Genomic DNA, 12,009 nt, shown 5'->3' on the forward strand with positions numbered 1-12,009 from the left:
GTGGCAGCTACGTTAACGAAAACACAATAAACGAGTAGGAGCATGAAATCAAACAAATATTAAGTTTTAGATATCTACATGGTTTATATATCGTGCACAATGGAGTGGTCAAGGGCTTCAAATATATTACCGAGAATTCAATTTGATAGTATGTAACAGGACTAAGCATAAGTAGACTTAATGTATAATAACGTGATGTTAATGGGCTTGAAAACAGAAATTGCTAGATCACTAAGATTCCAGACACTTGTTTCTTGTCCCTTTATGGCTCCTTATTCTTACTTGGCTCAAGTCACCCTCCCAAAAAATAATCCGATTCCCCCTTTTGTGGTTGGGGACATTGGTGTAAAATTTATATGAGACCCTTTTGCTTTTATTGTAGTTATTATACACATATAAGAAAAATGCTTATTCAGGCCCCTTTTTGACCCGTAATTCCTGTCATGTTTTAAGTCTTAACCCACAAAATCAATCACAGTCTTCTTTTGGTAGTATGGTACATAGTAATGCAATTTCAAAGAGATTCATTAACTAATATCTAAGTTATTATCTGGGCATAAAAATGCATGTTTCTGCCCCTTTTGAACTCTATTTTCTATAAATTTCGACCCCCCCTCCCCCGAAAAAAGAAAAAAATCAATACAAGTTTGACCATTGTGATATATAATAATGCGGAACAATACTATTCACATCCATATGCTTTTACTGGAGTTATATAGTTAAATTCTATGAAATGCTTGTTTCGTCATTCTTTTGACCACTTATTCTAAAACGGTTTTGGTTGAGTCTTTATAGTCAGTAACAACCTTCGTTTTGTGGTTTGGAACCTTGTTAAAAAAATTATACTGGTACAATGTTAAGGTGACATGGAAACTAGCACATATTGTTGGGCATTCGTCAATTTGATATGTTATTATTTCCAGGTTAGAAAACGTTTTTATTACCAGAGTTTTACTTGATATACTGATATTCATAGTATAAAGTATAAGTGACAGCAAATACAAATTCACGTTTTTCACTGTCAAATTTTCTATTTCCTCAGTATTGTTCATTCTTAATACCATTCTGACCGATTATTGTGTGTTTTTTTTTTTTTGGCAGATTGTTGTGCATGCTCGATTTGCATTTTGGTGAGGGCGGGATGTAATAGATTTTGTTAATGTTCTACCTTTTATCTGTATCATCAGACTCATAGAAATAACTTTTACAAACGATCTCATATATTTAATGTAAACTCTTAACATCAGCAATATAGAATGATATGAAAAAAATAAGTTAAATTGAAAGACAAAAAAAGTTATGAATCACATGTTATATATACTGTTTGCTGTAAAATATCCGACAATATTGTCACGGCAAATATGCCCTCTTGTTTAAAATATACAAATGATGTAGCAATCATTGTCAATCACAACAACACTTCATACGCAGAACCATTCATAAAAAAGGACACAATTCATTGATCAATATAACCAACATCAAGACACAAGATAGATGCTAAAACATGTGGAGAATATCATAGAAAGATAATATACAACTATCATAAAGGTATTTTTATCCGCGGGAATCTTTTTGTAGTTTTCCAAAACTCTCAGATTTGAGGATTGTGTAATTCGTGAATGTATCTAAGCATTGACGTTTAATGGAAATTTCATATTTAAAAAAATACACATCTTAAAAACATACAGCAGAGTTGCAGTCGACACCTTTTTTTGTATACGAAGATGATGTTGCAAAATAATCAGTCAATTTAGTAATTACCTAAATGTAAAAGTAAAATTTATTCCATCTGTTGATATGCAATTAGCAAATAATTCATGATGCTGAGGGTCAATATATGGACCGGATGGTCGCCCAATATATATATATATATATATGACTTCATGTTCTTAATTTAACTGTAAGGAATAGCAGTTATATCTTAGAAAATAAATTAATAAAAATCCTATAGTATTATATTGTTTAAAAATATTTTACTCTTCGAAAGTATCTCTCTCTTTATCTTACACATTTCTGTCTATAAATTTCACTATAATGGCCACTGAATTGGTAATACTGATAAGTTGAAAAATCGGTTGTATTCATACTACTAACGCATGAAATACTAATTGATGAATTAGAAACAAATGCTCTTTACTAACGCCGGATCCTCGCCTATTCCAATCTCCGAAACAGAGGTTGCAAGCTCCTTTGTCCCTGTGTTTGTTTGACGTAGGAGATACAAGGACCTCTGTTTCGGACATTGCGCCTATCCATGCAGTTGTCACCTGCCCAACTCATTAAGATATAACAAATAGAAACGACTTGACAACAACGGCTTAACGTGTATTTGACTAATTGACAGTACGTCATAGTCAGTAACATAATAGTTTTTAAAACAGAACAGTGTGTCTCCAGTATCATAAATTCTCATTTAAAATTTTTACTTGCCCTCAGTTTTGCTATTAGGCTTCGGAATTGTAAGTCATTCATAATTTTGAATACATCTGACTCCTTGGTAATTATTTCCTTTTCCTTCAATTTTCTTAAAACTTGAAAGCCTTGCTCAACAACATCTTCCTTATTATTTATTTGTATGATAGAGAGATCAGTGTCTGAAAGCCCAGCAGTACGAGCAAAACGTCGGAATTTGTAACTGGGTCCTAAAAGTCTGGCTACCTTGGTCATAAAACGTTGCGATAACATATCTAAAAATAAAACAAGTATAAAAGAAAATAAATTCATGCTGCTTTAAGATAGTTGTTCAGTATAATTGTTATATGTGTAGTTGTTATTTTACTTAAATTATTTTTTTTCTGTGCTATAAATTTGTGATCTGATTGTGATGCAAAACGCCAACACTAATATCTTTCCTGAATTGCATATCTTTTTGTATACATATATTGTCTTTAAGATAAATTTTGCGTTATAGTTGAGACAAGGAAGAAGCAACTTAATGGATAATTTGATTTTAAACATATTAATTAACTTTCGGGGATTAATTATTAAAAGTGTGAAGGAATGGAAATCTCTAAATTATTGTTTGTTATTGAACAAAAAAAATCCTCAAAATGTGATTGCTGTTTATTTTTTAAGTTGAAAATTCAAAAACGTAAAACACATTTCCGAAATCATTTGAGTATTTTAAAGCTATTTTTTACAAGAAAATATTACCATCTCGCAGCTCCCACCACTCATTTTTTCTTAAAGCATCTATTTGATGCATTGCGTGTTGTTTAATAAAACTTGAAGCTTTCCTATGTATTCTTAATTTAGTAGTGTTTTTATCAAATGAGGTTGTTTCCTTAAACTCCCATTCTCTGACCCTTTGTAAAATGGAATTGTCTACGATTCCAAAAGATTTTAATCGTTCATGTGGTTTTGAGACAATAGAATAATCAACAAACTCCGAGTTTGACAAATGTCCATGGCGTCCAGAATTCTCCATCTGATACAAGTCTGAAAGAGAACTTCCTTTTGTCAACATTTCTGCTTGCACATCTTGAATATCTTGCGTGTATATTGGTTCTGAGTAAAGTCGTATACGCCTTTTCTGTGTTTTAGTGGTAGGATCAATTAATGGTGTAGTTTCATCAATTTCAGAATAGCAGATACTGTCGCTACTCTCTGAAGTCCCATCGTCCTCTACAATACTGACAACGACTGAATTTTCCAAACTACCATTGACTTGTCTCGACTCTTCTAAAAATTCAAGTAAGCCAAATAATAAAATTCTAATACTAATTGCAATGATATGCACACGTCTAAATGAAGGAGTCAAGATATTAAACCTGCTATTGTCACTTTTGGAAATCACTTGCTTGCTCTACCCATTTAATAATGCTTAGTCATATTATTCTTTAATATGTTGATATACAAATACTTAAAGGTTGATACAAACTCAACATTTTCGTAATCATGTTATATTTCAATTAAGCTAATAAAAATATTAGGTAACCGATCTCTGTAGCCTTTTGACGTTAGTTAGTTAGCACTCCTGATACATATATCAGTCGCTATAGTTTTGTGTTCAGATAAAACATGGTATATCATCAACTATGATATTCTTAAAAAAACACACATAATAAATACTTAAGTGCCTATTTGAAATTACAAAAAAACTAACGAAATAAAATTTTACCTCTTGTTCTTTTATATTTTCTATAGAAGAAAACTGCCAGACCTAACGAAACTAATAAACAAATGCAAACAGCAGCTACAATCCCATTCAAAGCATCGTGCTTGTGATCTAAAAGAAATATCAAACGTTCATTTCATCAAATATATAGGCTAGAAACCACTAATTACACTTCCCATAGGCTTCTATGCAAATTTCACAATATTCAATGGCTTCTCTGGACTTTACCTTAACTTTAACCTGCAGAGGACTATATATCAGCATGATTCTACATATGTCAGCTCACAATCCTCAGAATGACATGTGGAGTTAGCAGACTTGCAGTGCAGTAATTGTCACCGGATGTGAAGTGTCTATAAAAAGCATGGGAAATCCCAGTGTTTTCACAAGATAGGGGTATATTTAGAAATCATTATGGAGATTAGGCTTCACATCACAAGAAGCAAAATGCACCCATAAAATGTACAGAAATGTTTTTCCTTTCAGAAACTGTTTAGTTTAAATTTTTAAAATAAGATGAGAACTCTTTTCACAGCACTATGAGGAACAGGGGTAATTTCTGCGTAGGACTATCTTTGAGTACGTTCCAAATGCTCATTGATCGAATTGGTGGACTGTAACCTAAAGTCGACCATTTGCAGAGTAGACTTAAACAATACAAAACAACACTGGTAAAATCGTTTTGGCACTACTTGTCGGAAGCTTTATCATACTTATTACATGTAAATATGTTGGTTTACCAAAACTAAAACAATTACAAATGATGTGTAATAATAAAACAAAATAAAGAAAAGTTAAAATGTAGTGAATAAAAGAGAAGTTTTTACCTACCTGTTGGAATGTTAACATTTTCGTTGATGATATCTAGGCGAAGAAACAAAACCAATTGTTATTCATGCAATATGTTACGGAAAAAAATATTTACAATCAATTCATTTATAAGAAGAGGTATTAAACAAAGGACACAGACAATATTCAGTAGATTTGTTGTTTTTTTTTCTCTTGAGAGTAAATGGGTTGTTTTATTGTTTTTACATTATACCATCTCACACTTAATAATTTATTTATATTGGTGTAATAAGTATCTTTATTGTCATCAGATTTCTTTCTTATGTCTAGAGGTCTGGAAAAGAAAGCAAACGACTTATTAATTTATTTATTTTTATTTGTTTTTACAATAAATAAAACTACTTGTTAAATTGAGTAGGGGTGACAACTATATATGCATGCAAACGTAGAATTTGGGTGTATGTAAAAATTACCCTATCTTTCAGTTTATCTAAATTATCAGTCCATTCGTCTGTTGTGAGTGGCAAGACATTTAATGTGACGTGTATAAAGGAAGGCTATCATTCTCGGATGTTTGCTATGGAAATAACTCGACTGTTTAAGGAACATTTCTAAATTTGGAAAAGGTTACTTAGAAACTGTAATTGTTTACATTCCAAACATAATAAAAACTTGATCATGTTTGGAATTATTTTAACTACGGAATGTTTGTCAATCGATGTTCTTATCATCTTAGTACAATCCAGATTATACGAAATAACAAAGTTTTGCCTTATTCATTCGAATCAAACAACCTGAAATTGCTAACGATCATATTACCTATATTGTGAATGTCAAAGTGGTCAGGTTTGTGACTTTGACCACAATATTTCTAGTTCACACAGAACTTTCAAGTTATAAATACGAGACTTAACCTTTTGAAATAATTTTCTTCATTAAGTGGAGAACAAATGATTTACATAAATAAGCATCTAAGTTCACTGCAAAGTGAGTGTTGGGCTCCAAATCAATCAGTTTAAGCTCTTTATTTCATAACTTATCCAAAGTATAAAAACATTATTTGTTTCGGGGAGGGGGGTAACGTACCTGGTAAAAGGGTACAGGTTTGCGGCCCCAAAACTTTTTACCCATCCCATTTATATATTCTGCCTATCACAGCAGGATGCCGATCAGAAAAAATGACATTGTATCTAAAGACATTATCATGTCCAAGCTAATTGGGTCCTGCTTATCAGTCAGTGTTATACTTTAATTACTTTGATGATTTTAAGGATGATTCAAGTGATCTCAAATCAATTACCATGTGTAAATATATAAATATATATATATAATTTTAACCCCAATCACTTATACTGCAACTAAATTCCTACCCTTTTTCATATATAACTAATCATAAAAAGCAGACCGATATGAGCTGCACATCTGTACCTACCCATTGTACTTAAGTTACCCCTCCCCCAGTGACTTGTTTCGTCGTTACATTTTGTTACTTAAACTTCCTATTACTTATGTTCTTATTGATTAACGAGGTTGATTATGTAATCGTTGCTGGAGGCAGGATGGTAGATGATGACCGCGATTCCCTGAACTTTGAAACATCTATGCTTCACTACTCAGAGGTCATTTAAAAACAAGGTTACTGTTTATTTTTCTAAGTCGAAAATAACTACAAAAACTTACAGTTCGGATGAACAATGAATGTTCTCTCTTGTAGAACATGACTGCATTTCAAACTTGTTGAGTATTGTGCAATTAGTGCATTTTTGACAGTTGTACGCATCTGTATCACTGAAATATCCACCTTTACATGGACGACATCTTATACATTTATCGGCACCAAAGACCGGATGAATTTTAAGGTTGGATTCCTGTGGAATTCATATAAGTAATTCTTATAGTTTATTTTTGTCTTAGCATACAAAAACATTAAATGGAAATTAAGACATTCTTTATTAACAAGAAAACCTTTAATGAAACAAATGAGCAACTTCTACATCGATAATTACAAATATATTCATGTGCATTACAAGATTATGAGTATAGTTTAAAAATGGATATATTGTCATATTTGAAATAAGAGAAAGTGGGGACTAAAAATAAATTCTTTACAAATAATGTATACTATATAATGGGTAGTTTAGAAGATTAACTCAAATATTTCTTATGTAAATATTTCACCCTGCCCTGTTACATGAAAGTTTACTTCTTACCCTGTCGGTGCCCCTGGTCCATGCTCCCAGTTTTTAGTGGAGTCCGAGTTGTTCATTTCATTTGTTATTTTATATGTATGATTTTAGTTACTTTATCTTCTTTGTTGTGTGTGTCTGTTTTCCATGTCTGGTCTTTGTCCCTGGATTACATTCTTTTGATTACCGCTATAACCTTGGTTCCCTTGATTACTCTTTCTAACGGATTGCATAAATGTAAGACATATTCTAGCATTTATGAATATTGCTTGGAGCATACAACGCTTATACTATACTTATATATAAATGACTCTGAACAACAAGGCGGCAGTGATTTAATACGATAACAGTAGACAGAACCATATATTAATTCTTACCTCTAAAGAAACTTTACCATAACCAACTGGGCAAGTTTCGCACGGTAAACATTTTTTTAGTTGTTTATGATAATACACATTGTTTCGATGATCACATCTTAACGCTAATACACTAGAAAAAGCATATTGTTAATATCAAAAGGCACTTAAAGATCCCGCAATTGTTGTTCATGTCGATTAGGCCTTGATTTCAAGTAAATAGTATCTAAAAATAGAAACGGGAAAGTTGTATATGACACATCACAAAAAAGTGTGACAGAGACCATTAAATAATGATTAAAATGACCTTGAAAGGAACCGTTTATATAAACAAAGAAACATTAGTGATTAAGATTTAGCTAAAGTCAATATCTATGTCATTCCTTATTGAAATATTTTCATTCAGTTTTAATGATAAAAATATTGTTGCGGTGGAATTTTGCTAAATGCATCTTAATACGTATTTAACACACAAGCACAAGTATACATTTATCTTAACAGATAAGTCATAGCTTTTGATTGAGCGGAACCTTAACACCCTTTTTCGAAAAAGTGCAATTCAGGTCACCTTTGTTTGAATATTTTTACAAAAAATGGGAGTGTGTACCTATCATCTGCAGATTAGTCAGATGATCGGCATATATTTGTTATTGTTGTTACAAAGATGAATATTGTGCCAAATAAATAAAATAATGAAACGAATTAGTTCAACATGTACAAAAACGTATGTGCGACAAACTTACCATAATTACAAGGCAAAGAGTAAACACATCCGGTACAATTTTTAGAAAATAGTTTTCCAATTTTCCACTGGTTTCAGCTGGTTTATGTTAATGAGGTATGAAACAGATATAATGCCTCTGTTTTGTTGTTGCATGGCCGTATTGTTTTGAATTTTAAGAAGCTATCTTTGTAAGAGTCATGCAAAATCTGAAAAATGTGATACACCTGAAAAAAGGCTACATATTTTTATTTTTGTAATTAAGTTGTTTTATGGCTCTATACTATAAAATGTGTAATTATTCATTCAAATCTGCCTGCTCTTAGGAGATAATCAACATTGGAAATCCAGTCGATTATATTGTATTTCAGCGTCATTTACAGAGTTATCTCCCTTAATTGTGAAATCTACAGTGTATTCTATATAATTTGATTCTCCTAAGAGCACAGGTTATATGAAAAACCACATGCTAATTTCTGTTTACTATGACATTTCAAACAAAAAATCAAAAATAAAATTATATAGGCTTTTTACCTATGAATCACATTTTGCATGATCCTTAGCTGGAGTGCTACTTAAAAGTTCTGAATTTGTATATCAGCCGATCACCTTGATTTGGTCAATTAATTTTTAAAGAACCTCTCTTGAAAAATACTATTTGAATATATAACATTTTTCTAATCCTGTTAAATGTATTTGTGATGAAATTCTAGTTATTCTCTCTTGGTACTAGCTGCTCCGGTGGTGTAATATATATTTTGCCAGATTTATTTTCGACTCGACTTGATTATGAATCGGACTTGTGTTCGGTAATCTTGTTTTTACCTTTATTTGATATGGACTTCAATATATTGACAAGAAAATTGACTTAACACATCATATTACAAATTTGTAACCTGTGATATGTGAAAAATTAATTGGGAGACTTGCCCAGTACTTCTTTTATATATGTACTTAAGTGAACTTTTTCATACACTGTTCAGCATATAGAAAATTAAGGTAAAATCTCATCAATAAAATGTAAAAATATCAATAAAAAAACAACAACAAACAAACAAACAAACAATCAAACAAAATAAAAAACAAAAACGATAAAAAATCAAAAGTATGTCCTTTAATTACTGAAAATAACATATTTTTAATTTCTAGAAGCAACTTAATTATAACACCAAAAGCTTTAATTATACACCAATCTTTGTTTAGCTTATAATATTTTTAAAATAATTTGAATACCACCACTCTCGTCACCGCTAATCTAGGTCGTATAGTATTTGATGGTATAGCTATTCCTTATTTCTCTTTAATGTTTAATCACAGATGATATTGTGTGTAAATGTGTAAAAACGAATAAATATTTGTATTTAAGGGCTTTCCCTACATGACACTAGCGGCATCAAATTTAACCAAGGATTTTAAATATGAGAACTTCTGGACGTCAGTCAGGGTGTAATTCAAGTAAACGGTTGACTCGTATGAATCCCAAAAATATTACCAATCAAGTATATCTCCATTAAAGTGAGGTAATGACAGTTTTGGAAGACGGTTATTCTGGCTAGACAATGAATTCTAGAGCATGGAGTGCTGGATTACTAGTACACACATGGGTTGTTTTTGGAATCAAACATTTCTTATATTTGTATATTTTTTTTTATCTAACTCTATGTTATACTCATCTGTCTCGATGATTTAATCTTCGATTCCCTCCATCTCGGTATTGTGCAGAATTTGTTCGTCCAGACCATTCAACGTAGATATCTTCTTGTCCACAGTATTTAATAAAGTTCTAACATTGTCCGAATTCACAGTTGGTTCTTCAATGGCATCATCCAGTTTCTTTAGTATTTTTGTCACTACTGCTCTGTTTCCTGCTCTCATGGATTTCTGTCGTTGTACATCCATCCTTTGTTTATCCTGGTCACGGCACCAAATGTATCGTAGTCAAGACTTCGCGTCGTGTCACTTTATAGCAGAGCGTGAAAGAGAGGCGTTTTCCATTGCAAGATTCTAATTTTCTATTGTACGTTACATATATAAATCACGTCACAAACAAAGCGGCCGCGCCTCGAAATGAGACGTTAATATTTAGCGTAATTTACAACCTCTTAAGACAGATTTCTCTGTATATGCAAAGAATAAAATTTCATTTCCATGAAAGAGGTCGTGATCAGTGAACGATTACATGCCTTGTCTTCTTCTCCATAACTTAAAAAAATATAGTAAACTTTATGTACTTTAAGCAGTCAATTGGTAGCATGAAATATATAAAATGGTAGTCTAATGTGTTATTTGCATTTCACCAATTATTAAATATTGAGTAATATTTTTGCGGATATTACTTTAGCTTTTCATCATGCATCGATGCATTGAATGTGAAGTACTGTACCACTCAGTAATGTTGTTGTTTCGTGCCTAAGAGTAAATTTTACAAATGTCATATATTTTGTAGAGCTCTTGTACACATATACACTGTGCTGTTCATTTGTTAGATTTATATTTCAATGCCCAATCGACCGTTCACTTGGCCTAAAAAACATGAAATTTGAGTTTTACTATTCCCTTTAGTTATATCTACAAAGCTGGCCTTGACAAAAAAAACAAAACAAAAAAACTTACTCGATTACAAAATAATTCTTCCGTGACTCTGGAGTTCGTAACCAGACATGTCCAAACTTTGTTACTTTATTATCAAAATAAAATAATTCTCGCTTAAGCTATGAATGAGAGACGGACACTTAACTTCCTTCATGAATTCTTCAACATATTTTAAATTCAAGAGCTTTCTGCCAATCATTTCAATGTTTGTAATTTAACTTCAATAAGATATATGTATCCCGTATCGAAAGAAAAAAAGTTCATTTAAAGTCTTCTATTTTGTACTAGGGAGCTAAATTGAAATATACGTATTACAAAACACGGGTGCTAATTTCATAACTCATAAATCAACAAAATGGGGGTTGCTTGTTAAACTTATCGCTCGTATAATTTATTGGTAGTAATTGACGAAAGAGGAGCATTCAAAAACAAAATTACATGATCACAAAAAAAATCTTCATTCTGTATTATTATCCACTCCTACATATGTAGCCGCCATTTACGAATTCATATTACATATTACATATCTATAGCTTGTCTCTCATCATGACTCTCACCATGAGAATCCATTTCGAAACCGATTAGTAGCAGATTCATGAAGTGTAAATATAAAGTGCACATCTACATTTATAATGATTCGATTAACCAGGGTCTTTTCCGTCTGCCGTAATTCCTCATGTTTTTCCTTCTTCTTTTTACTTCCACCCAATGTCAAGAAAAGAAGCTAAAATGTCATTGAGAACTTGTTTATGGAGTAGAGTACAGACTGCTCATATAAAATTAAAGTTAAGGTTTTTTTTCTTTTTAGTGTGTGCTGGTCTTTGTTTCTGTTTATTTTTTTTAATTCGTTTTCAAAATACCATAACATTATTTGATGTATTTTTTATGAAATGAAAATGAATAAATAAAACAAAAATGTCAATGACGAATCCAGTGGGAATCTTTCAATTCGAACCTCCATTGTATATTGTTTTGGCAAACATGCCCATAAGAGCTATACATCACTTCTCTTTTTCAGATTGTCTGCATCCTGTACATCAATATTCAAAGGCGGCGTATTTCTTATACATTTATTATTACTATTTATTATTCTCAATATCTTGCCATGAAAATTTATTTGGAAACAAATATTGTGTATTTGTGGGGACGAAACTGGAAATTACTATCAGATATTTCTAAAACCTATTAATGTCCATGAACACTTCTGTCCTCTAATTCAATATTTATTGCGCATGAATTATAATTGGA

General features: G+C 31.5%; 1 protein-coding gene across 2 annotated transcripts; it reads right to left on the minus strand.

Moving 5' to 3' along the window:
- Positions 1 to 1,202: 1,202 nt before the first annotated feature.
- On the minus strand, positions 1,203 to 10,152 carry LOC148604942 (uncharacterized). Of its 2 annotated transcripts, XM_088548913.1 has the most exons (7): positions 8,192 to 10,152; positions 7,470 to 7,674; positions 6,587 to 6,774; positions 4,949 to 4,981; positions 4,121 to 4,228; positions 3,154 to 3,681; positions 1,203 to 2,687 (listed from the first exon to the last, which is right to left on the minus strand). In XM_088548913.1, exons 3-7 carry the CDS (start codon positions 6,684 to 6,686, stop codon positions 2,410 to 2,412), a joined length of 1,047 nt encoding a protein of 348 aa, XP_088405039.1. In that variant the 5' UTR covers positions 6,687 to 6,774; positions 7,470 to 7,674; positions 8,192 to 10,152; the 3' UTR covers positions 1,203 to 2,409. The 2 variants fall into 2 exon arrangements, with proteins under 2 accessions (XP_088405039.1, XP_088405040.1); XM_088548914.1 differs by lacking the exons at positions 7,470 to 7,674; positions 8,192 to 10,152 and adding an exon at positions 5,200 to 5,240 and having other exon boundaries at positions 4,949 to 4,978; positions 6,587 to 6,770.
- Positions 10,153 to 12,009: the final 1,857 nt, after the last annotated feature.

This window comes from Perna viridis, chromosome 10 (genome assembly GCF_037379345.1).
Source record: "Perna viridis isolate PV_CMFRI_1.1 ecotype Kerala chromosome 10, ASM3737934v1, whole genome shotgun sequence".
NCBI lineage: Eukaryota > Metazoa > Mollusca > Bivalvia > Mytilida > Mytilidae > Perna > Perna viridis.

Bases quoted from the DNA above. Each gene is read 5' to 3' on its own strand.
- LOC148604942 (XM_088548913.1), bottom strand. From the start codon at position 6,686: ATGCGTACAACTGTCAAAAATGCACTAATTGCACAATACTCAACAAGT. The intron at 4,229-4,948 runs GTAGGTAAAAAC...TATTTCTTTTAG, and splicing joins AAATGTTAACATTCCAACAG to ATCACAAGCACGATGCTTTG. The intron at 2,688-3,153 runs GTAATATTTTCT...TTTTATTTTTAG, and splicing joins GTGGTGGGAGCTGCGAGATG to ATATGTTATCGCAACGTTTT.